General features: G+C 40.5%; 3 protein-coding genes across 3 annotated transcripts in view; 1 reads left to right on the top strand and 2 right to left on the bottom strand.

Annotated features, from left to right (window-relative positions):
- LOC123996970 (protein ANKUB1-like) overlaps nt 1-27,326 on the top strand; it is a 39,919-nt gene that overhangs the window by 8,549 nt on the left and 4,044 nt on the right. The window lies entirely within an intron of this gene.
- Nucleotides 9,177-13,352, bottom strand: LOC123996959. The gene is made up of 3 exons (XM_046300852.1): nt 10,004-13,352; nt 9,752-9,839; nt 9,177-9,410 (listed from the first exon to the last, which is right to left on the bottom strand). The coding sequence occupies exons 1-3, from the start codon at nt 13,325-13,327 to the stop codon at nt 9,232-9,234; spliced, it is 3,591 nt and encodes a 1,196-aa protein (XP_046156808.1). The 5' UTR covers nt 13,328-13,352; the 3' UTR covers nt 9,177-9,231.
- Nucleotides 13,656-16,357, bottom strand: LOC123996979. Its single transcript, XM_046300887.1, has 4 exons — nt 15,859-16,357; nt 15,511-15,629; nt 15,246-15,282; nt 13,656-15,114 (listed from the first exon to the last, which is right to left on the bottom strand). Exons 1-4 carry the CDS (start codon nt 15,964-15,966, stop codon nt 14,710-14,712), a joined length of 669 nt encoding a protein of 222 aa, XP_046156843.1. The 5' UTR covers nt 15,967-16,357; the 3' UTR covers nt 13,656-14,709.

Below are 27,326 nucleotides of genomic sequence, written 5' to 3'. Positions count from 1 at the left end.
TAGAGCCTGCACTTCCAGATGGGAAATTGGACATGCATGCAAGTTTGGAGAGAGAACCTTGCAGGCTGTCCTGCACACAGGTTAAAAGGGTGTCCTCTGAGACACCTAAGAGGACTTGTAGCGTCTCAGAGTTGGTTGTTTTCTTCTGCACATCAGACAGAGAGGTTAGAGTCCTTGGGGGAAAAAACAACAGAAATCATCAAAGTCAAACAAATAATATGTTAGGCTGTGATGCACATTCAGTGTGTCAAATACATCTGCACCATTGTCATAAGTCATTTGTATTGAAACTGGCCTGTAGATATATATCTATCCTGGCAATATCTATCCTCTACAAAAATCCAAATTGCTATAAACTTCAAATACTGTAACTTCAAGGACAATCATAAATACAAGGCAGTTTGAAGAAATGTTAAAGGGAAATTTCTAAATGTTTCAACTTCATATTCATCATCTCCAGCACCACCCCAACATCAGCATATGTGAAAAATGGGCATTTCTATGTTTTGTAGAAAGAGGAAGATAAGTGTTTTCTATGACATCATCAACCAATTAGTAGGCAATGCCTACTCATAATTTGTTAAAATCACAGGATGCACACTGATGATGTCATTAGAATCTAGAGCTGAGCATTTAACCAACATTTTTGTTATTTTTCGTTTTTTAAACAACTAATTAACCGACGTCGGCTCAATTATTTGAATTCCATATAGTTAATTTTTTTCTTCTTCTGTAAGCTCGATGCTCAGTTTCTGTAGAGATAAATCAGATCAAGCACGAACTATGCAATGTAGTAGGGAGTTGTAGTTTCCAACAGGCCAATATTCTACATAGTTTGGCACAGAAAATATGGCAATTCCCATAATCCATTGCACGCCCACTTGCTTGTCCACTCTGTGTGGAGCAGATACGGAAACCTCATTGACTGAGACGGAGAGACGAGAGAATGCATGAGAGAGATAAAAAGCAGTTGCGTTGCGAGGATTCTCTACCTGGAAATACATGATCTAAGTGATTGACAGTTGGTGTTCAGCGGTCATAAAAGTAGGTCTTATTTACTTAGAAGAACAACTAAAATAGTGATTTTGTCAGACAGGATAAGCAGCAGCTCTATAGAGATGAGTTGATGACTTGGAATGAAGTAATAAAGTCATCAAATAAATATTTTATATGAGAAAGTAAATGATGGTTGATAAGTCATAAACAGTAATGGACAGTCACTACCATCATGGGACTTACCTCATGGCCCCATTGGGCAGGTAGCTTCCACTGCCCAGACAGCCCTTAGTCAGGTAAATCTCCTTGAACTTAAGTTGTGATTCCTGCTCTTCTTCCTCTTCCTGCTCCACACAGTTGGAGGAAGGGTAGGGAGTCGGGATGCGAAAGCTATTGTAAGACTTTCGACTGCCTGGCCTCTTAGGTACACCAGCCTCAGTAAATCTCACGCGGGACTTGGTGTTAGTCTTATCGTCTAACAGACTGGTGAGTGACGCTGTGAGAGATCTCTGTGACAATGGAGAGGAGGCAGCATCTTGGATGCCCAGTAGTTCGTAAAGACCTGGGATGATGATCTGCATCAGCTTGTCCGATAAAAACTGGACAATCCTCAGACACAAGCCGGCAAGCTGTTGTTTTGTCAGCTGTATTCCAGAAACAGAATAAGTGTTTTAAAATGTTGCATAGTGTGTCTTTCAAAAGCTTATGAACAAGGTTAAACATTAGGCAGAGTTTTCATGGTAATCTAATTAAATTGTCAGTAACATGATCTTACCGGGTCAAACATGCCCTCACGAATCCCCCTCCATTGCCTGAAAACAATATTGTTATAAATGTTGTCATATCAGGATGCGTGGCAGAATTGTTTTTATTTAATTATTTGCCTGATCGTGAAGTTATACTTGCTTTGTGTCAGTTGTTTTGGCAAAATTGCAATGTGACAACTTTTCTAGCACTGAACATTTTTTTCCGATTGATCAGTTTCTAATTTGATCCTATTTCCTTGAAGGTGTGATAGTACCAAAGAAAACAGAACATACTTCTCAGTTAGGTTTTGAAGGAAGTCCATAAGTGTCAGATGTTCTACATTGTTGAGCTTCCCCTCTTCTGTGGTTTCCATCACTGAGGTTGCTCTGCTCCTGGTAGAATTGCTCTGCTCCTGGTAGAAATGTAATTATATTGCAAATAATCAAACTTAATATACAACAAATATCATACTGAAATAATTATTAACTGTTAAAGAGTGGAGGAGCATTGGCAACGTTGGGCCAATTAAACAACTGCAACACAACAGAGATGGTTGTGGTACGTCAACATTGCCAATGATAGCATCACTATAACATTTTATTGGATTAATGTTGTAATATGAAATGACAAGGTCAACTTACCATCTCATTGACAGCTTCAGAGGTCAGGTGGTCATCCACCACACAGACAGGCAGGTCTAGAGACTGGGACAAGACTCTATGGTCATAACCAGGAGAGAATGGAAACATCAGAGCAGTCCCAATGGCAGAATCTAACCACTGTCTTCATGTCAAAGACTCACTCATTTGCTTTGTCAAACCTACCCCTTAGAATGACTTCGATATTAACACTGAATATATTTTGTTATTAAGAGATCTCTCAATAATAATTCTCATAGTAGCATATTGGTAGTAGTCAGTGACATATTAAAGCTAAGCAGGGCTGGGTGTCGTTAAAACCCTAGATGGGGTTCGATCCCGGGCTGAGGTGCTGCCTATTGTTTTTTTCTGAAAGTGTATATAATTTTGAAAATCTGACATGGTTTCAAAGGTACAAATTCAACCTATTTTATAACAAGGTTTGGCTATGCTGAATTTAGTTTACAATGATGACATCATCCTGTGGTTGAAATTTCACCCTCATAACAACAATTAGGCCTATACCCCATTATATCCACTACCCCCGCCCCCACACACACACACACACACACACGCACAAACGCACACACGCACACTTTATATTTTACCAATATATTTGCAGCACACCAGCCCTAAAGCATGAACATGTTTTTTGCTAGAAAATGTGGATTAAGAGAAGAAAAATTATCATTTTCTCTAGTTTCATCTAAATGGAAGGGCAACATGACATTGACAAACCTTGTCATATCTGCTTTCACCGGGATTTAAAAACCCAGGCTTTCCTAAAAATGTTTACCTCAGCCAGTCTAGAACCCAGGTGTGTCTGCAAAACACATGCACTTCTCCATAAGGTTCATGGCTTGCCTATTGTTTTATCGCAGTACAAGAGGGGCAACTGGATTCAGGATTAAACACAAGCAGTCTTGAAGGTATATCTTATTACAGTCTATCGGCAAATAGCCCCCCCATTTTTACCTACCTCATCCCCATACTGTTTATTTATTTACTTTTCTGCTCTTTTGCACACCAATATCTCTACCTGTACATGACCATCTGATCATTTATCACTCCAGTGTTAATCTGCAAAATTGTAATTATTCGCCTACCTCACGCCTTTTGCACACAATGTATATAGACTCCCCTTTTTTCCCCTACTGTGTTATTGACTTGTTAATTGTTTACTCCATGTGTAACTCTGTGTCGTTGTATCTGTTGAACTGCTTTGCTTTATCTTGGCCAGGTCGCAGTTGCAAATGAGAACTTGTTCTCAACTAGCCTACCTGGTTAAATAAAGGTGTTCTCAACTAGCCTACCTGGTTAAATAAAGGTGTTCTCAACTAGCCTACCTGGTTAAATAAAGGTGTTCTCAACTAGCCTACATGGTTAAATAAAGGTGTTCTCAACTAGCCTACATGGTTAAATAAAGGTGTTCTCAACTAGCCTACAAATGGTTAACTAGCCTACATGGTTAAATAAAGGTGTTCTCAACTAGCCTACATGGTTAAATAAAGGTGTTCTCAACTAGCCTACATGGTTAAATAAAGGTGTTCTCAACTAGCCTACATGGTTAAATAAAGGTGTTCTCAACTAGCCTACATGGTTAAATAAAGGTGTTCTCAACTAGCCTACATGGTTAAATAAAGGTGTTCTCAACTAGCCTACATGGTTAAATAAAGGTGTTCTCAATAGCCTACATGGTTAAATAAAGGTGTTCTCAACTAGCCTACATGGTTAAATAAAGGTGTTCTCAACTAGCCTACATGGTTAAATAAAGGTGTTCTCAACTAGCCTACATGGTTAAATAAAGGTGTTCTCAACTAGCCTACATGGTTAAATAAAGGTGTTCTCAACTAGCCTACATGGTTAAATAAAGGTGTTCTCAACTAGCCTACATGGTTAAACAAAGGTGTTCTCAACTAGCCTACATGGTTAAATAAAGGTGTTCTCAACTAGCCTACATGGTTAAATAAAGGTGTTCTCAACTAGCCTACATGGTTAAATAAAGGTGTTCTCAACTAGCCTACATGGTTAAATAAAGGTGTTCTCAACTACATGGTTAAATAAAGGTGTTCTAACTAGCCTACATGGTTAAATAAAGGTGTTCTCAACTAGCCTACATGGTTAAATAAAGGTGTTCTCAACTAGCCTACATGGTTAAATAAAGGTGTTCTCAACTAGCCTACATGGTTAAATAAAGGTGTTCTCAACTAGCCTACATGGTTAAATAAAGGTGTTCTCAACTAGCCTACATGGTTAAATAAAGGTGTTCTCAACTAGCCTACATGGTTAAATAAAGGTGTTCTCAACTAGCCTACATGGTTAAATAAAGGTGTTCTCAACTAGCCTACATGGTTAAATAAAGGTGTTCTCAACTAGCCTACATGGTTAAATAAAGGTGTTCTCAACTAGCCTACATGGTTAAATAAAGGTGTTCTCAACTAGCCTACATGGTTAAATAAAGGTGTTCTCAACTAGCTCAACTACATGGTTAAATAAAGGTGTTCTCAACTAGCCTACATGGTTAAATAAAGGTGTTCTCAACTAGCCTACATGGTTAAATAAAGGTGTTCTCAACTAGCCTACATGGTTAAATAAAGGTGTTCTCAACTAGCCTACATGGTTAAATAAAGGTGTTCTAGCAAATAAAGGTGTTCTCAACTAGCCTACATGGTTAAATAAAGGTGTTCTCAACTAGCCTACATGGTTAAATAAAGGTGTTCTCAACTAGCCTACATGGTTAAATAAAGGTGTTCTCAACTAGCCTACATGGTTAAATAAAGGTGTTCTCAACTAGCCTACATGGTTAAATAAAGGTGTTCTCAACTAGCCTACCTGGTTAAATAAAGGTGTTCTCAACTAGCCTACCTGGTTAAATAAAGGTGTTCTCAACTAGCCTACCTGGTTAAATAAAGGTGTTCTCAACTAGCCTACCTGGTTAAATAAAGGTGTTCTCAACTAGCCTACCTGGTTAAATAAAGGTGTTCTCAACTAGCCTACATGGTTAAATAAAGGTGTTCTCAACTAGCCTACATGGTTAAATAAAGGTGTTCTCAACTAGCCTACATGGTTAAATAAAGGTGTTCTCAACTAGCCTACATGGTTAAATAAAGGTGTTCTCAACTAGCCTACATGGTTAACTAAATGGTTAAATCTCAACTAGCCTACATGGTTAAATAAAGGTGTTCTCAACTAGCCTACATGGTTAAATAAAGGTGTTCTCAACTAGCCTACATGGTTAAATAAAGGTGTTCTCAACTAGCCTACATGGTTAAATAAAGGTGTTCTCAACTAGCCTACATGGTTAAATAAAGGTGTTCTCAACTAGCCTACATGGTTAAATAAAGGTGTTCTCAACTAGCCTACATGGTTAAATAAAGGTGTTCTCAACTAGCCTACATGGTTAAATAAAGGTGTTCTCAACTAGCCTACATGGTTAAATAAAGGTGTTCTCAACTAGCCTACATGGTTAAATAAAGGTGTTCTCAACTAGCCTACATGGTTAAATAAAGGTGTTCTCAACTAGCCTACATGGTTAAATAAAGGTGTTCTCAACTAGCCTACATGGTTAAATAAAGGTGTTCTCAACTAGCCTACATGGTTAAATAAAGGTGTTCTCAACTAGCCTACCTGGTTAAATAAAGGTGTTCTCAACTAGCCTACATGGTTAAATAAAGGTGTTCTCAACTAGCCTACCTGGTTAAATAAAGGTGGAAAAAATAATAATAATAAATCAAATAAAAAGTTTAGGCCTACCTTATTATTTTCTTCCATCTGGCAATATCATTTTAAGGAATTAAATCTGTTGTTGCTAGTATTATTAGTAACTGTAGGAAAATACAGCTGTAGAGTACAAGAATCAGCTACTTTCTGAAGGGAAGCCAAGCTCATAAGCAATTTAGAACCTACAGACAATTATGACAAAATTGGAACGCAAAGAATGTGTCACAAACGCCTTGTGGTCACATGTTATTTTAGGGCGTGGCTCCGCATTCCTTACCGGTTCTCTTATTTCTATTTCCCGGTATCCCGTTATTGTGATTAATACTTTTCTCATGCCGAAACCGTATTAGATACATACCGGTAGTTAAATGTCAAAAGTTATGATATTCGCAATGTCATTAAACAACATAAATAGCTTCTAATGTTTCGAAACATGATTTTGTCATCAGTTTAGTACCATTTGTTTGATTTTGTGGACCAACGACTAAACTGTCTATGTTAGCTAGTTGCTAGCGACGCTAGTCAGCATAGGCTGCTACATGATAAATAGTTCGCATTAGCGAATTAGCTACCTAGCTAGCCAGCCTAACAAGCTGTCAAATCCAGTGGAAACTGATGCAACCCTGCTGCCAAATAAGGGCCAGCTCGATGACCCGTGGTAACAGTGAGGTCCCCATGAGTTGCAAGGCTTTAATAAGTGCTATCGTGCAGAAAAAGCGAATAAAATACTGGTTGATGAGCTGGCTAAGTTAGCTAGAAAGACGGATATGACCGTTAACAGCGTGCATGCACAAATGCATGACGACACATTGAATATAAGTGAAGCAGGAATACAGAACGAGATCGCCCCACCAAGCCAGATAGTAGAGGGGTGCAACAACGCCGGTACAAGGAGGCATAGCTCATACAATTATATTTTGTCCGGGTCAATGACTATCCTTGTTGAATAATAAATACCTGCGTCAAATATATGGCATCGCATGCTAGTACAAAGATAGCTTGCATTAATTATTTTTCTTAAATCCGGTGACCACTAGATGTCCTCGTATATCATTTGATTAATTGTTCAGCGGTCTTATGACTTGGGGTTAGAAGCTGTTATTGGTTTACCCTAATAAGTCCTGAAACAAATCATGAGCCAACTATCATGCTTAGAAGGTATATAGTGTCAGTCTTATTGGTTCACAAGTTGTTTCAGTATGGGGAGAGGATAGGATGTAAGGGCACTTCATTAATGTATTGAGGCCATTATATATACAGTATCTCACAATGCTTATGACACAGATTTGGTCTCCTAACCTTGTTCTGGTTGATTTACATTTACATTTAAGTCATCTCTAACAGTGTCTTCACACAGAGACCATGGTTGCAGCAGCTGAATGTAGCGCGGACTCTGGCCAGGAGGAGTGCTCAGCACATTGGGTAGACACCAGGATCCTGGTCATTAGGCAGATTAAACATACTGAAACAAGGAGGAACAACCTGGAATTGTCCAAAAAGGAACTCTTGAGTTTTTATTTTAATTTTATACAGTGAACAAGATGAGACTTTGGAACGGATGATGCCTGAAACAATGCGGACGACTTAGAATTTCGTTCCTTTGGATGAGGCTTATAGATATAGTCAGGACTGTGTTTGATTTGTGTGCAGAAAGTTTACAACGGCAGGCAGTGGATTCTCAGTCATTCCTTGGATTTACACAGCAACATAGCAGACAGCTTAAATAGTTTATTTTTATTTAACCTTTATTTCACTAGACAAGTCAATTAAGAACAAATTCTTATTTACAATGATGGCCAAACCCGGACGACGCTGGGCCAATTATGTGGCACCCTATGGGACTCCCAATCACTTGGGAGTGGGAAGGATACCAAATCCAATATCACACACTTCTTCCTTAGTATTCTGAGAACTGTCAGATAGCTGTGAGAGCTATGAGTGGATCGTGGACCCATGCATAAATTATAACTTTGCTGTAACTCAGTGGGGCAAGTAGAACATCCGGGTTAGTGTATGTTCATTGAATCGCTGTCATTGAGTTGCTCACTGGACAAGACAATTATTCAATGAAAATTAAATCTGTCTTTCATTTCACTTTTGTTGATATTTGATTTGCTATTTGCTGTCTTTTGAAAATACAAAAATAAATATAACTGTTTTATGAAGCACTTGTAGACATTCATTGTTTTCAAAATCATATTTTCAGCAAAACAGATATCAGTTTACAATATGACATCAAATCAAATAAAAATAAATAACTGTTTTATGAAGCTGAAAATATGAGTCAAGTCATTAGACTGCTGAACAGCTTCTACCCCCAAGTCAGACTGCTGAACAGCTTCCACCCCCAAGCCATTAGACTGCTGAACAGCTTTTACCCTCAAGTCATTAGACTGCTGAACAGCTTCTACCCCCAAGTCATTAGACTGCTGAACAGCCTTCTACCCCCAAGTCATTAGACTGCTGAACAGCTTCTACCCCCAAGTCATTAGACTGCTGAACAGCTTCTACCCCAAGCCATTAGACTGCTGAACAGCTTCTACCCCCAAGTCATTAGACTGCTGAACAGCTTCTACCCCCAAGTCATTAGACTGCTGAACAGCTTCTACCCCCAAGTCATTAGACTGCTGAACAGCTTCTACCCCCAAGTCATTAGACTGCTGAACGTTAATTAAATGTCCACCTGCACTATTTGCATTGACCCCCTTTGTTATTGATGTATTTTTCTAATTGTTTTCCACTGACTCTCTTGAATTGGCTCGATGCAACACTCACTACACTCTACCCACACATTCACTGTGACACTGACCGACTTTCACACTAGCTGCTGCTACTGTGTTTATTATCTATCCTGATTGCCTAGTCACTTTTACCCTTACCTACATGTACATACTGTATTACCTCAACTACCTCGCACCCATGCACATTGACTCGGTACTGGTACTCCTTGTATTTTGCCTTGTTATTGTTATTGTGTTACTATTTAGAAAATATTTTCTTACTTTTTAACTCTGCATTGTTGGGAATGGGCTCGTAATAAAGCCTCTCACAGTTGTTTTCGGCGTATGTGACCAATACGATTAGATTTTCATCTGAACAAATGAATGCTCTCGTTGTTATAATGAGGAATTTATTTAAATAATTTGGTTTTCCTTGAAGATTTGAATGGGCTGAGAAAGCCTTTCGTGATGGATCTAGACAATCTGGTGAAAAGGGAGGGTTTGCGACTCTTCTCTTCAAGTGGGAAGGACGATGCGATATCATAAATTCCCTCTGGAGAAAAGGAGCCATGAGATGTTGTCATCGTCTCTGCAACGAAAGACCATCCAGCATGCCATCAATTTACATTTTTACTCATTTATCAGACACTCTTATCTAGAGAGACTTACAAGGAGCAATTAGGATTAAGTGCCTTGCTCAAGAGCACATTGACAGATTTTGCCTCGTGAACTCAGGGATTCTGAACCAGCAACCTATCGGTTACTGGCCCAACCTCTTAACCCACTAGGCTACCACCAAGCCCACAGTACAGTATGTCATAGGTAACAACTCAGAGGAGTACAATGTCTTTCCAAATGAATTAGTGGAATGGTAAAGGGATAATGTCTCAGTCTTGACTGAGCAGCAGCCTAAACTGCAGTAGGGCATACCTGTAAAGTACACAGTAGGGGAAATGTTCTGAGGCTGGTACTCCAGAGACTCTTGAGGACAGAGGTTCTTACTAACTTTCTTGGAAGCCTGGTTGGTGGGAAAAGGCACATTAAAACAAACTGAATTTTTTTTCGATATCTTAAAGTACAGCATATCAATTGCAAAGAAGCAGTGCAAAGCCATGACACAAATAATCATATATCTCCCAAAAGGTCAACAGTAGTGTTATTCATGAAATATGTGTACTATACCTTTGTGTTAAAGGTGAGGACCTGCTCTCCAGTACTGCTGATGGTATCCCTTTCCAAATCAAACACGCCTTCTACAATGTCACTGGTGGCCACGCTGGTAGCGGACTCAAAATAACATTTAGCAGTGGCTTTGGTGATCATTTGAAGAATGACCATGCAAGTAGAAGTCTTTGGTTCGTTCTGGACTGAAACATCAAAGTTTATGTTTTCATACTCATCTGACCACTGTCTCAGGAAGCACTTCACTGTCTCTTCAGCAAATATCTGGAGAAGCTGAGAGGAGAGCTCCTTGGATATGGCACATTGTTCCTTTCCCCATTTCAGCCTCGAAAGAATGGAGTCTGAAGCACTTTTGGCTGCTTCCAATGTTAAGACCTGTGGAGTGCTGTGGCTGTCCTGAAGGGCTATCACTTTATCCACCAATTCATGACTGAAAATGTGGATGGTCCAAGTGGAAATGATTTTTCTCAATTTCCTAACAGCAGATCGGAGGTCGTGAAGATGAGAAGCACCCTGTCCATCTTCCTGTGTGTTCTCAACACTTTCCACCATAATGTCCACTACCACCCCAGCAGCTTGCCTGACTTTGTCCACAAAGGTTACAGGAAGTAAGTCCTCTGTGTGAAAGAAGTCCTCAATGATTGTGTTTCTAACAATGGGAAAGTCAATCTGAGCAGGAAACTCAGTGGGGATGGGAGTCCCGGGTAAGGCAAAGTGCCATTTCGACTGCCTTAATTTTGAAGTAGGTGTTACAGAGATGGAGGAGCGTGAAGAAGAGGTATTTCTTGTATTTTGGCTGTCAGCACTCCTACAACGGATCGTGCCAATATCCTCCAGCATGGATCCCGAGAGCTCAGTGGTTTTAGATAGTAATTTGTGCGGAATGTCCACACAGGCATCGTTTCCACCAGGTGTAACACTGCTCTGGTTGACCTCAAGATGGCCGAGACTTGTTCTTTGTGATGCAGGACTGCTTTGATATGGAAAGAATTGGATTGAACCAAGTGTTGTGTCTGATCTTTGAAGATCTTTTCTGAGAAACTCCGTAATCTTACTTTGCAGACTGTAGTAGATGTTACGAGCAACAGACCGGATCCTTTTCTCAGAAACCTGTCCAGTGGTGAGCAGGGAGGTTCCAGATACCATGTCAGATGATTGGGTGGTCTGGGGGAGCTCCTGCTGGTCTTTCACCATGGTTTGTATAATATCAGTAGATGTGGTGGATGTAGATACAGACTGGAGGTACTTATCTGTTGTACCTTCCTCCACAATGTTAAATGATCTAGAGATGACCTCACTCACTCCTTTCTCAGCTTTGGTTTGGAACTCATGACTAGAGAGTTTTTGGAGGCTCTTTGTTGAAAGACTGTGGGAAGATGCAATGCCTTTGGAGGCAGCCGTGCTGCAATCTAGACTTACTGGAGAGGTTCGCTCAGGAGAACCTTGGAGACGTTCAAACATGTCTTCACATGGTGTTGGGGACCTTGACAAGGAGATGTCCTTCAGCTCAGACAGAACACCACCTACCAACATGTTGACCTCAAGGGACATATCAGATATTTTCTTTCCTACTATGGAGAAGCAAGGTGCATTTGATGTCTGATCCTCGCATGAGGTCAAGATTGTTGAAATGACCTGTTTGGTACCATTGTTCATTAGACCCTCGTCTGTTTCAGTCCAGAGAAGTTTTGAACTCTCGCTGACACCCATGTGTAGAGTCACTTCCTGGTTCAAACTGGGCAAGTGAGGCACACTCTTACTAGCTTGCGTCAAGTTCTGGCTTGCCAAACCAAGGTACTCCTTAGTCACAAGATGTCCAGAGTCCTCTGTGGGTGTATGGCTAGACATTCTTCTCTGCACGTCTGACTTCCGCCGGTGAATGGTGAAGCCCTTTAATGTCTTCTTAATATTGTTATATAAACTAGTGGTAGCAGACCAGATCCTGCTCTTTCGCTTTTGTGCATTTACCTGGAGGTCAGGTTCTCTCTCCTCTACTTCTGCAGGTTGCGCCGAGCTCTGCAGGTCTTCCACAAATGTGTCAATGATGCCAAAGGCAGCAGAATCCGCAAAAATATCCTTCGACAAGGTTCTCTGGTTTTGAACGGAACAAGACCTGGATGCTACAGAATAAGCAGGATGTGCACTAGTTAAGCTACTGTTGGACTTTTTAACTAGGAACTCACTCACTGCTTGAGTGGTGTCTCTCTTGAATTCCTCACTTGAGAGTTTTTTCATGCAATCTAACAGACTGGTCAAAGAAGCTGTGGCCTTACTTCTGCTGTCCTCAATTTGACAGGGAAACTCACATACTATTGGTGATGAGGACCAGGAATGGGAGATATCCCCAAGCTGAGCCAGAACACCCTCTACAAATTTCTCTCTCTCAAAAGAGAAGCCTGATCCTTTTTCTCCAACAGTGTACAGGGGGTCCTCCTTTGACATCTCAGTGTTGTACAAGACCAGAAGCTCTGAGATGACTTCTTTGGTGCAAGTTGTCAGAAGGAGCTTGCTTTCTTCTGACTCAGTTTGTGCCCAAAGAGGTTTTGAGCTCTCACTTAGGCCTCTTTGTAAAGTAACTTCACCAGTGGACTCTGGCAACTGAGGCTCACTCTTACTGGGCCTATATTTCATGTCTAAGCAAGGAAGTGGAACTGTCTCCTTAAACTCAGCATTTGTGATGTTGTCATCAGATGTGACAATGCTCTTTAAGGCACATCGCTGAAGCTTGCCGAAATAATCTTTCAAGTTGTTTTGGATGCTGTGGTAAATGTGAACAGCAGCAGACCAGGCACTCTTCTGTTGGGGACTCTCTTCAGATTCAGCCAAGGACTTCATATCTGACACGAAAGTCTTAACAACTACTGACGCTGCTGAGCCCACTGGGTGAATTGACTCCGTCTTTACAATGCCAGACAATGTTTGACCTGATACAGCACCTGTTAACTCAGACTGAACGACTGAACTGGGAAATCTCAAACTACTGACTTTTTTGTCAAGAACTCCACTCACTGCTTGTATTGCTGATGTTTGAAACTCCCGTCTGGAGAGTTTTTGGATGCTCTTAGATGTGAGCGTGCAGGAGGAACCCGATTCACTAACATTGTAGCTGCTCTCGTATTTCCTTATCAGGGCATCAAGATCCTCAATGAAGCCAACATGCGATGCCAAAAATGTGATCTTGTCCTTCAGATCTTCCAGCAAATTCTGTTCGTTCTCGTCAACAAAAGCCAACATTGTGTCAGAGATGGTGGTCATGACTTGCCCTGTTAGACTCTTGCTCTCTTGGTCAACTTTTTCAAGTTTAGCAGCCAGCTCTCTCACCATGCTCTCAGTCACCTTGGTCTGTGAGTCTCCCTTACCGGTGTCACTAGAGAGGTTTGGCTAGCGGAGGCACTCTTAACGACCACTGATAAGGCCGACTTGACATCTTTAGCCAACTCTGCCATTACAGCAGGGGTTAGCATCATAGAGCCTGCACTTCCAGATGGGAAATTGGACATGCATGCAAGTTTGGAGAGAGAACCTTGCAGGCTGTCCTGCACACAGGTTAAAAGGATGTCCTCTGAGACACCTAAGAGGACTTGTAGTGTCTCAGAGTTGGTTGTTTTCTTCTGCACATCAGACAGAGAGGTTAGAGTCCTTGGGGGAAAAAAACAACAGAAATCATCAAAGTCAAACAAATAATATGTTAGGCTGTGATGCACATTCAGTGTGTCAAATACATCTGCACCATTGTCATAAGTCATTTGTATTGAAACTGGCCTGTAGATATATATCTATCCTGGCAATATCTATCCTCCACAAAAATCCAAATTGCTATAAACTTCAAATACTGTAACTTCAAGGACAATCATAAATACAAGGCAGTTTGAAGAAATGTTAAAGGGAAATTTCTAAATGTTTCAACTTCATATTCATCATCTCCAGCACCACCCCAACATCAGCATATGTGAAAAATGGGCATTTCTATGTTTTGTAGAAAGAGGAAGATAAGTGTTTTCTATGACATCATCAACCAATTAGTAGGCAATTCCTACTCATAATTTGTTAAAATCACAGGATGCACACTGATGATGTCATTAGAATCTAGAGCTGAGCATTTAACCAACATTTTTGTTATTTTTCGTTTTTTAAACAACTAATTAACCGACGTCGGCTCAATTATTTGAATTCCATATAGTTAATTTTTTTCTTCTTCTGTAAGCTCGATGCTCAGTTTCTGTAGAGATAAATCAGATCAAGCACGAACTATGCAATGTAGTAGGGAGTTGTAGTTTCCAACAGGCCAATATTCTACATAGTTTAGCACAGAAAATATGGCAATTAATTCCCATAATCCATTGCACGCCCACTTGCTTGTCCACTCTGTGTGGAGCAGATACGGAAACCTCATTGACTGAGACGGAGAGACGAGAGAATGCATGAGAGAGATAAAAAGCAGTTGCGTTGCGAGGATTCTCTACCTGGAAATACATGATCTAAGTGATTGACAGTTGGTGTTCAGCGGTCATAAAAGTAGGTCTTATTTACTTAGAAGAACAACTAAAATAGTGATTTTGTCAGACAGGATAAGCAGCAGCTCTATAGAGATGAGTTGATGACTTGGAATGAAGTAATAAAGTCATCAAATAAATATTTTATATGAGAAAGTAAATGATGGTTGATAAGTCATAAACAGTAATGGACAGTCACTACCATCATGGGACTTACCTCATGGCCCCATTGGGCAGGTAGCTTCCACTGCCCAGACAGCCCTTAGTCAGGTAAATCTCCTTGAACTTAAGTTGTGATTCCTGCTCTTCTTCCTCTTCCTGCTCCACACAGTTGGAGGAAGGGTAGGGAGTCGGGATGCGAAAGCTATTGTAAGACTTTCGACTGCCTGGCCTCTTAGGTACACCAGCCTCAGTAAATCTCACGCGGGACTTGGTGTTAGTCTTATCGTCTAACAGACTGGTGAGTGACGCTGAGAGAGATCTCTGTGACAATGGAGAGGAGGCAGCATCTTGGATGCCCAGTAGTTCGTAAAGACCTGGGATGATGATCTGCATCAGCTTGTCCGATAAAAACTGGACAATCCTCAGACACAAGCCGGCAAGCTGTTGTTTTGTCAGCTGTATTCCAGAAACAGAATAAGTGTTTTAAAATGTTGCATAGTGTGTCTTTCAAAAGCTTATGAACAAGGTTAAACATTAGGCAGAGTTTTCATGGTAATCTAATTAAATTGTCAGTAACATGATCTTACCGGGTCAAACATGCCCTCACGAATCCCCCTCCATTGCCTGAAAACAATATTGTTATAAATGTTGTCATATCAGGATGCGTGGCAGAATTGTTTTTATTTAATTATTTGCCTGATCGTGAAGTTATACTTGCTTTGTGTCAGTTGTTTTGGCAAAATTGCAATGTGACAACTTTTCTAGCACTGAACATTTTTTCCCGATTGATCAGTTTCTAATTTGATCCTATTTCCTTGAAGGTGTGATAGTACCAAAGAAAACAGAACATACTTCTCAGTTAGGTTTTGAAGGAAGTCCATAAGTGTCAGATGTTCTACATTGTTGAGCTTCCCCTCTTCTGTGGTTTCCATCACTGAGGTTGCTCTGCTCCTGGTAGAATTGCTCTGCTCCTGGTAGAAATGTAATTATATTGCAAATAATCAAACTTAATATACAACAAATATCATACTGAAATAATTATTAACTGTTAAAGAGTGGAGGAGCATTGGCAACGTTGGGCCAATTAAACAACTGCAACACAACAGAGATGGTTGTGGTACGTCAACATTGCCAATGATAGCATCACTATAACATTTTATTGGATTAATGTTGTAATATGAAATGACAAGGTCAACTTACCATCTCATTGACAGCTTCAGAGGTCAGGTGGTCATCCACCACACAGACAGGCAGGTCTAGAGACTGGGACAAGGCTCTATGGTCATAACCAGGAGAGAATGGAAACATCAGAGCAGTCCCAATGGCAGAATCTAACCACTGTCTTCATGTCAAAGACTCACTCATTTGCTTTGTCAAACCTACCCCTTAGAATGACTTCGATATTAACACTGAATATATTTTGTTATTAAGAGATCTCTCAATAATAATTCTCACAGTAGCATATTGGTAGTAGTCAGTGACATATTAAAGCTAAGCAGGGCTGGGTGTCGTTAAAACCCTGGATGGGGTTCGATCCCGGGCTGAGGTGCTGCCTATTGTTTTTTTCTGAAAGTGTATATAATTTTGAAAATCTGACATGGTTTCAAAGGTACAAATTCAACCTATTTTATAACAAGGTTTGGCTATGCTGAATTTAGTTTACAATGATGACATCATCCTGTGGTTGAAATTTCACCCTCATAACAACAATTAGGCCTATACCCCATTATATCCACTACGCCCCCCACACACACACACACACTTTATATTTTACCAATATATTTGCAGCCCACCAGCCCTAAAGCATGAACATGTTTTTTTGCTAGAAAATGTGGATTAAGAGAAGAAAAATTATCCTTTTCTCTAGTTTCATCTAAATGGAAGGGCAACATGACATTGACAAACCTTGTCATATCTGCTTTCACCGGGATTTAAAAACCCAGGCTTTCCTAAAATGTTTACCTCAGCCAGTCTAGAACCCAGGTGTGTCTGCAAAACACATGCACTTCTCCATAAGGTTCATGGCTTGCCTATTGTTTTATCGCAGTACAAGAGGGGCAACTGGATTCAGGATTAAACACAAGCAGTCTTGAAGGTATATCTTATTACAGTCTATCGGCAAATAGCCCCCCCATTTTTACCTACCTCATCCCCATACTGTTTTTATTTATTTACTTTTCTGCTCTTTTGCACACCAATATCTCTACCTGTACATGACCATCTGATCATTTATCACTCCAGTGTTAATCTGCAAAATTGTAATTATTCGCCTACCTCACGCCTTTTGCACACAATGTATATAGACTCCCCTTTTTTTCCCCTACTGTGTTATTGACTTGTTAATTGTTTACTCCATGTGTAACTCTGTGTCGTTGTATCTGTCGAACTGCTTTGCTTTATCTTGGCCAGGTCGCAGTTGCAAATGAGAACTTGTTCTCAACTAGCCTACCTGGTTAAATAAAGGTGTTCTCAACTAGCCTACATGGTTAAATAAAGGTGTTCTCAACTAGCCTACATGGTTAAATAAAGGTGTTCTCAACTAGCCTACATGGTTAAATAAAGGTGTTCTCAACTAGCCTACATGGTTAAATAAAGGTGTTCTCAACTAGCCTACATGGTTAAATAAAGGTGTTCTCAACTAGCCTACCTGGTTAAATAAAGGTGTTCTCAACTAGCCTACATGGTTAAATAAAGGTGTTCTCAACTAGCCTACATGGTTAAATAAAGGTGTTCTCAACTAGCCTACATGGTTAAATAAAGGTGTTCTCAACTAGCCTACATGGTTAAATAAAGGTGTTCTCAACTAGCCTACATGGTTAAATAAAGGTGTTCTCAACTAGCCTACATGGTTAAATAAAGGTGTTCTCAACTAGCCTACATGGTTAAATAAAGGTGTTCTCAACTAGCCTACATGGTTAAATAAAGGTGTTCTCAACTAGCCTACATGGTTAAATAAAGGTGTTCTCAACTAGCCTACATGGTTAAATAAAGGTGTTCTCAACTAGCCTACATGGTTAAATAAAGGTGTTCTCAACTAGCCTACATGGTTAAATAAAGGTGTTCTCAACTAGCCTACATGGTTAAATAAAGGTGTTCTCAACTAGCCTACATGGTTAAATAAAGGTGTTCTCAACTAGCCTACATGGTTAAATAAAGGTGTTCTCAACTAGCCTACCTGGTTAAATAAAGGTGTTCTCAACTAGCCTACATGGTTAAATAAAGGTGTTCTCAACTAGCCTACCTGGTTAAATAAAGGTGAAAAAAAATAACAATAAATAAAATAAAAAGTTTAGGCCTACCTTATTATTTTCTTCCATCTGGCAATATCATTTTAAGGAATGAAATCTGTTTTGTTGCTAGTATTATTAGTAACTGCAGGAAAATACAGCTGTAGAGTAAAAGATTCAGCTACTTTCTGAAGGGAAGCAAAGCTCATAAGCAATTTAGAACCTACAGACAATTAAGACAAAATTGGAACGCAAAGAATGTGTCACAAACGCCTTGTGGTCACATGTTATTTTAGGCGTGGCTCCGCATTCGTTACCGGTTCTCTTATTTCTGTTTCCCGGTATCCGTTAGTGCTGGAATTTGATTAATACTTTTCTCATGCCGAAACCGGATTAAATACATACCGGTAGTTAAATGTCAAAAGTTATGATATTCAATGTCATTAAACAACATAAATAGCTACTAATGTTTCGAAACATGATTTTGTCATCAGTTTAGTACCATTTGTTTGATTTTGTGGACCAACGACTAAACTGTATCTATGTTAGCTAGTTGCTAGCGAGCTAGTCAGCATAGGCTGCTACATGATAAATAGTTCGCATTAGCGAATTAGCTACCTAGCTAGCCAGCCTAACAAGCTGTCAAATCCAGTGGAAACCGATGCAACCCTGCTGCCAAATAAGGGCCAGCTCGATGACCCGTGGTAACAGTGAGGTCCCCATGAGTTGCAAGGCTTTAATAAGTGCTATCGTGCAGAAAAAGCGAATAAAATACTGGTTGATGAGCTGGCTAAGTTAGCTAGAAAGACGGATATGACCGTTAACAGCGTGCATGCACAAATGCATGACGACACATTGAATATAAGTGAAGCAGGAATACAGAACGAGATCGCCCCACCAAGCCAGATAGTAGAGGGGTGCAACAACGCCGGTACAAGGAGGCATAGCTCATACAATTATATTTTGTCCGGGTCAATGACTATCCTTGTTGAATAATAAATACCTGCGTCAAATATATGGCATCGCATGCTAGTACAAAGATAGCTTGCATGGATTTTTTTAAATCCGGTGACCACTAGATGTCCTCGTATATCCACATTTAGATCAAATATACTTGATTTTTCATCAGTACTGTGAATGACAAGCCCACTGAATCTTGTTTAATAATCTTTATACTCAGCAGGTAGAGGCCTCGGTACTTCAAATCAGTGCTTAATTTGAGCCGGATCATGCCAGAACAGGATCCGGCACCTTTCCGTTCTGGACTGCTTTGTTCCGGAACCTATTTGGCCGAATCCGGTACCTCTCGTGCCATGAAAAATAATTTTCACTTTTTGCTATGTAACAATTATAATAAAAGCGATCTAAGTTCATTCGAGTTGCCTCTTCGTCAATTATCCTGCCCCTCATCTCTCCAGAGTTGCACTTCATCATTTGTTTCCTTATAGAATCATAGCTGCATGAAGGGTTCTGGAGGAATTTTCTAAAGTTACGGAATTACTGCTGTCTGTTCAGAAATATATTTAATCATTCAGAATAGCCTAATACGTCATGAGAAGCCCTATAATTTAGCTACAGAGGACCAATAGCTTATTTTTTTAAATAGCCGAGCTGACGATTGTAGCCCAATAACAAAGAATAGCCTACAGTCGGGAACGCGAGGCAAATCTGTCAGTGAAAATACAACAGGCAGACAAAACAGGCCTTTTGCAATATTTCAAATACAATCGAGGGAAAACACAGGTTGAAAAGCAATGACTCTTGCTGAAAAGATAAGACTATGCTGTAGACTACCAAAATATTTGATCAACTCCCAAACATTGTTTTACAAAACAGAGAGGGAGAGATAGGCTTTTGACACGAGCGCATCGACAATCTCCAGCGAGTGAGCTGCGCATCATTGGGTGAGTCAGTGAAACTGGAAAGCATTTTTAGGACTAATTTCCTTCTCATATTGTAGCCTACTATATGTTTCTCCACAAACCTAGGCCTATAGGCTATTGATGGATTCAAGACAAGGTCGTTTTTATTGATCTCAGATACTAAGTTTGTCAGTGTCAAAGTAGCCTGCCATTTCGATCATTTGTGCGGATTAAAAAAAGATAATGCCAAAGTCTCCAGCCATGTAAAAGGATGTAAAATTGCACGAAATGCGGTTTTTAAAAGGCCAACACTTTCCCGGACCCTAGGCTACTAAAAATGTTCCTCATGTGTGCACCTTCTATAAGTGGCTCTACCCAAATGTGATGATATGCGTTCCATGCTCTATTACAGTGGTCAGCCGTCAGGGCCAGCAAGGCCTTCTCTGCTGGCCGAAACATCATCAGAATATAATTATTTAAAAAAATATATGTTTTCCCACAAATATGTGTTAAATTATTCCCCAGAGTAAGAGTTACACTCTGAGTGGCTGCTGCCAACACACTGACTCAACTCCAGTCACTTTAATAATGGGAATTGATGGGAAATTATGTAAAATATATCACTAGCCACTTTAAACAATGCTACCTAATATAATGTTTACATACCCTACATTATTCATCTCATATGTATAGGTATATACTGTACTCTATATCATCTACTGCATCTTTATGTAATACATGTATCACTAGCCACTTTAACTATGCCACTTTGTTTACATACTCATCTCATATGTATATACTGTACTCGATACCATCTACTGTATCTTGCCTATGCCGCTCTGTACCATCACTCATTCATATATCTTTATGTACATATTCTTTATCCCCTTACACTTGTGTGTATAAGACAGTAGTTTTGGAATTGTTAGTTCGATTACTTGTTGGTTATTACTGCATTGTCGGAACTAGAAGCACAAGCATTTCGCTACACTCGCATTAACATCTGCTAACCATGTGTATGTGACAAATAACATTTGATTTGATTTGATTGGACTCTTCATTTCATAGCGTTCCTCTTGGTTGCACTGCTTCCAGCCCCAGGTTGAGATTTAGAGGGCTGGTCTTTATGATCTTTATCCAATTATATTCAGCCATCATGTGTTGCCAGGGGTCTAAAATCTGCCCTCAGGCCTTCAGAATCAACAGTGTGGGCGCTTGTAGCTTAAAGTGAATGGAAATTCAAATTTAGTGTCAACCAATCAGCTTTAGAGATGGCTATTGTACGCCTGCTGGCTGACTGGCTCCAGTGTTACACAGGAGCCAGCTAGCAGGCGTAGTGCGTGCACGTCTTTTGATTGGATTACCAATATTGAGGCAGGTCCTATATGGGCAGGTCTCAGAACTAGAAAACTGAAATTGATCAACAAATTAATTTGCGTACTACTAAGCTGTTTTTTCAACCCACAATGGCGGAAGGAGAAGATATCGATTTGGTCGAGGATATATTTATAACGGCATTCTCAAGACAAACTTTTCAAGAAAAGTTAGACATTGTCAGGAGAGGTAGACGCAGACGATACAAAGCCTGTCACAGGCGGGAAAGAGGTTCATTCGCCACTTTCAACTTTGGGTGCTGTCAATGACTCACAGGCTCCGAGAAGCACTGCAAACTGTACTGCTGGGAATGCCTATTATTTGCAAGTGATCGATTTGGTGTTTGGAGCCAGACTGGCTTTGCAAACCTGAGTTGTCTAAACAAGGCAGCAACGAGACACCAAAGTACAGCTGGGCACTTACAAGCAATGGTGCTTTTGAAAACTTTTGGGGACACCCGAATGGATCTACAGCTCAACGAAGAAGCGCGCTGGGCAACGAAGCTGCACAATGAAAAGGTATTGTTCTCTTCCCCTGCAATTCTCTGAATAAAATGTCAATTTCAAGGTGACGCAATGCCTGGTTATACTGCGTTTCTGTCTAAATGTATAGTGTCTAGAGCCATGGCATCATAATGATGGTAATAAGAGGTGGATTAATTCAGGTGGGACGGTGTAGGACTTCACTGAAGGCCTAGGCCCCAGAACCACGGCACGCTACTGCTCTATTATAATAGGTGATCTTTTTTTCTCATGAGTTCTGGTACCACAGAACCCCCCCCTATCGGCAGACTCAGTAGCCTCGGTTTTTCTAATGACTGCCTTGCCTGGTTCACCAACTACTTTGCAGACAAGAGTTCAGTGTGTCAAATCGGAGGGCATGTTGTCCGGTCCTCTGACAGTCTCTATGGGGGTGCCTCAGGGTTCAATTCTTGGGCCACTCTTTTCTCTGTATATATCAATGATGTTGCTCTTGCTGCGGGCGATTCCCTGATCCACCTCTACGCAGACGACACCATTCTGTATACTTCCGGCCCTTGTATGGGCACTGTGCCATCTTACCTCCAAACGAGCCTTCAATGCCATACAACACTCCTTCTGTGGCCTCCAACTGCTCTTAAACGCTAGTAAAACCAAATGCATGCTTTCAACCGTTCGCTGCCTGCACCCGCACGCCCGACTAGCATCACCACCCTGGATGGTTCCGACCTAGAATATGTGGACATCTATAAGTACCTGGGTGTCTGGCTAGACTGTAAACTATCCTTCCAGACTCATATCAAACATCTCCAGTCTAAAATCAAATCTAGAGTTGGCTTTCTATTCCGCAACAAAGCCTCCTTCACTCACGCCGCCAAACTTACCCTAGTAAAACTGACTATCCTACCAATCCTTGACTTCGGCGATGTCATCTACAAAATAGCTTCCAATACTCTACTCAGCAAACTGGATGCAGTTTATCACAGTGCCATCCGTTTGTTACTAAAGCACCTTATACCACCCACCACTGCGACCTGTATGCTCTAGTCGGCTGGCCCTCGCTACATATTAGTCGCCAGACCCACTGGCTCCAGGTCATCGACAAGTCCATGCTAGGTAAAGCTCTGCCTACATAGTCCATCGGTAAATAGCCCACCCAATTTACCTACCTCATCCCCAAACTGTTTTTATTCATTTACTTTTCTGCTCTTTTCCACACCAGTATCTCTACCTGCACATGAACATCTGATCATTTATCACTCCAGTGTTAATCTGCAAAATTGTAATTATTCGCCTACCTCCTCATGTCTTTTGCACACAATGTACAGTATATAGACTTTTTTTCTACTGTGTTATTGACTTGTTAATCGTTTACTCCATGTGTAACTCTGTTGGTGTCTGTTCACACTGCTATGCTTCATCTTGGCCAGGTCGCAATTGTAAATGAGAACTTGTTCTCAACTAGCCAACCTGGTTAAATAAAGGTGTTCTCAACTAGCCTACTTGGTTAAATAAAGGTGAAAAAAATAACAATAAATAAAATAAAAAGTTTAGGCCTACCTTATTATTTTCTTCCATCTGGCAATAACATTTTAAGGAATGAAATCTGTTTTGTTGCTAGTATTATTAGTAACTGTAGGAAAATACAGCTGTAGAGTACAAGAATCAGCTACTTTCTGAAGGGAAGCCAAGCTCATAAACAATTTAGAACCTTCAGACAATTAAGACAAAATTGGAACGCAAAGAATGTGTCACAAACGCCTTGTGGTCACATGTTATTTTAGGGCGTGGCTCCGCATTCGTTACCGGTTCTCTTTCTATTTCCCGGTATCCGTTAGTGCTGGAATTTGCGATGAATACTTTTCTCATGCCGAAACCGGATTAAATACATACCGGTAGTTAAATGTCAAAAACAACAACATAAATAGCTACTAAATTTTCGAAACATGATTTTGTCATCAGTTTAGTACCATTTGTTTGATTTTGTGGACCAACGACTAAACTTTATCTATGTTAGCTAGTTGCTAGTTAGCATAGGCTGCTACATGATAAATAGTTCGCATTAGCGAATTAGCTACCTAGCTAGCCAGCCTAACAAGCTGTCAAATCCAGTGGAAACCGATGCAACCCTGCTGCCAAATAAGGGCCAGCTCGATGACCCGTGGTAACAGTGAGGTCCCCATGAGTTGCAAGGCTTTAATAAGTGCTATCGTGCAGAAAAAGCGAATAAAATACTGGTTGATGAGCTGGCTAAGTTAGCTAGAAAGACGGATATGACCGTTAACAGCGTGCATGCACAAATGCATGACGACACATTGAATATAAGTGAAGCAGGAATACAGAACGAGATCGCCCCACCAAGCCAGATAGTAGAGGGGTGCAACAACGCCGGGACAAGGAGGCATAGCTCATACAATTATATTTTGTCCGGGTCAATGACTATCCTTGTTGAATAATAAATACCTGCGTCAAATATATGGCATCGCATGCTAGTACAAAGATAGCTTGCATGGATTTTTAAAAAATCCGGTGACCACTAGATGTCCTCGTATATCCACATTTAGATCAAATATACTTGATTTTTCATCAGTACTGTGAATGACAAGCCCACTGAATCTTGTTTAATAATCTTTATACTCAGCAGGTAGAGGCCTCGGTACTTCAAATCAGTGCTTATTTTGAGCCGGATCATGCCAGAACAGGATCCGGCACCTTTCCGTTCTGGACTGCTTTGTTCCGGAACCTATTTGGCCGAATCCGGTACCTCTCGTGCCATGAAAAATAATTTTCACTTTTTGCTATGTAACAATTATAATAAAAGCGATCTAAGTTCATTCGAGTTGCCTCTTCGTCAATTATCCTGCCCCCTCATCTCTCCAGAGTTGCACTTCATCATTTGTTTCCTTATAGAATCATAGCTGCATGAAGGGTTCTGGAGGAATTTTCTAAAGTTACGGAATTACTGCTGTCTGTTCAGAAATAAATTAAATCATTCAGAATAGCCTAATACGTCATGAGAAGCCCTATAATTTAGCTACAGAGGACCAATAGCTTCTTTTTTTTAAATAGCCGAGCTGCGGATTGTAGCCCAATAACAAAGAATAGCCTACAGTCGGGAACGCGAGGCAAATCTGTCAGTGAAAATACAGCACGCAGACAAAACAGGCCTTTTGCAATATTTCGAGGGAAAACACAGGTTGAAAAGCAATGAATAAGACTATGCTGTAGACTACCAAAATATTTGATCAACTCCCAAACATTGTTTTACAAAACAGAGAGAGGGAGAGATAGGCTTTTGACACGAGCGCATCGACAATCTCCAGCGAGTGAGCTGCGCATCATTGGGTGAGTCAGTGAAACTGGAAAGCATTTTTAGGACTAATTTCCTCCTCATATTGTAGCCTACTATATGTTTCTCCACAAACCTAGGCCTATAGGCTATTGATGGATTCAAGACAAGGTCGTTTTTATTGATCTCAGATACTAAGTTTGTCAGTGTCAAAGTAGCCTGCCATTTCGATCATTTGTGCGGATTAAAAAAAGATAATGCCAAAGTCTCCAGTCATGTAAAATTATGTAGAATTGCACGAAATGCGGTTTTAAAAAGGCCAACACTTTCCCGGACCCTAGGCTACTAAAAATGTTCCCCATGTGTGCACCTTCTATAAGTGGCTCTACCCAAATGTGATGATATGCATTCAATGCTCTATTATAATAGGTGATATTTTTTCTCATGAGTTCTGGTACCACAGAACCCCCCCTCTAGCACCCACTCTTTGTTCTGGCACCTCCCAATTTACAAATTAAGCTCTGCTTCAAATTTTAAATACTTTTTGCCCCACTGTATAGTGTGGTGGTATATAGTATGTTGAGGTCACCCTGCTTGAGACTTAAAGTAATATTGCCCTTGCTCAACCAAGACCATGGTTATGGTAGAGTGATTGGTTAGTAAGAACACTGCTTTATAGTGTGAAGTGTTGTTGTACAGAGGTCCCTGGGTAAGAACATGTCCAGAGCCAGACAGGTACAGAACTCACTCTGTTCCACAAAGTTCTGTGGAAGATTTGGTAACATAGGAGAGTGGTTATGTATCTAAGTACAAATTTAACCATCAGAATAATGTTTATTTGTGTGATTACATTCCCATCATTGACATGCTTTCAAAGCCAGACCTTCTGTCTGTCTCTCCTTCTTGCTGGTTGACTAGAGTGGAAATCTATAGTATTGTATGGTTGACCTGGGATAGAGCTGAAATGTGGCCCGATGTAGTGTTGCCTTTGTACCAAACACCCTTACAGTCATAAACCTTTTCCCCATGTAATCGCCTCGACCTCAGTCTGGTGTTCGCTAACAGTATCTGAAGAGTCTGTATACCCAGTCGTGTATAGTACAGTAGAGTACAACAGAGTACAGTAGACCTACAGTAGAGTTACAGGTAGAGTACATTAGAGTACAGTAGACACAGCTTTAGAGTACAGTAGAGCAGATGGTAGAGTACAGTAGAGTACAGTACAGCAGACAGAGTACAGTAGAGCTACAGCAGACAGAGTACAGTAGAGTACAGCAGTAGACTACAGTAGTTAGACAGAGTACAGACAGAGCAGAGTACAGTACAGAGACAGAGTACAGCAGACTACAGTAGAGTAGAGCAGTACAGAGAGACAGGACTACAGCAGACTACAGAGAGACAGAGTACACAGCAGACAGAGGAGATTTGCTAACACAGCAGAGCTACAGTATAGTAGGAGAAGAGGCCCAGATTGGGTTCATTGAAACACATATTCATAATATTTCTGTTAACAATTTAATCTGCACCCAGATTGAGTCTTCAATTTAATTTTCACCCAGATTAGTGTTCAATTTAATCTGCACCCAGATTAGTGTTCAATGTGATAGAACAAAACTCAGTACAGCACATGAATTAGAGAATGTTGTTACAAATTTGAGCCACGAGATGGTGGTAGATTATACATTTAAATAGCATGGACCTTTGATTTGTCTCTGGATAGAAATTGCCCTTGGGCACAGATCTAGGATCAGTTTACTCTCACCAAATCCTAACCTTTACCATTAGCAGTAAAAACACAAACCAGACCTAAGATCAGTGCAAAGGAGCCACTTCATCTTACCCCTGTAATTATATGACTCCTAACTTATATATACTGAGTGTACCAAACATTAGAAACACCTTCCTAATATTGAGTTGCACCCCGCCTTTTTCCATCAGAACAGCCTCAATTCGTTGGGACATGGACTCTACAAGGTGTTTGCAAGCGTTCCCCAGGGATGCTGGCCCATGTTGACTCCAATGCTTCCAACAGTTGTGCCAAGTTGGCTGGATGTTCTTTGGGTGATGGACCATTCATGATACACACAGGAAACTGTCGAGTGTGAAAGCAGCATTGCAGTTCTTGACACAAACCGGTGCACCTGGCACCTACTACCCTGTTCAAAGGCACTTAAATATTTTGTCTTGCCCATTCACCCTCTGAATGGCACACATACACAATCTATGCCTCAATTGTCTCAAGGCTTAAAAATCCTTCTTTAACCTGTCCGCTCCCCTTCATCTACACTGAAGTGGATTTAACAAGTGACATCATTAAGGGATCATAGCTTTCACCTGGATTCACCTGGTCAGTCTTTGTCATGGAAAGAACAGGTGTTCATAATGTTTTGTTTACTCGGTGTATAAACACAACATAGGTATTTATGTAAAACAAGTG

The sequence above is a fragment of the Oncorhynchus gorbuscha genome, linkage group LG02, assembly GCF_021184085.1.
Source record: "Oncorhynchus gorbuscha isolate QuinsamMale2020 ecotype Even-year linkage group LG02, OgorEven_v1.0, whole genome shotgun sequence".
NCBI classification, from domain to species: Eukaryota; Metazoa; Chordata; class Actinopteri; order Salmoniformes; family Salmonidae; genus Oncorhynchus; species Oncorhynchus gorbuscha.
This window is presented reverse-complemented; position numbering and strand designations above follow the sequence as displayed.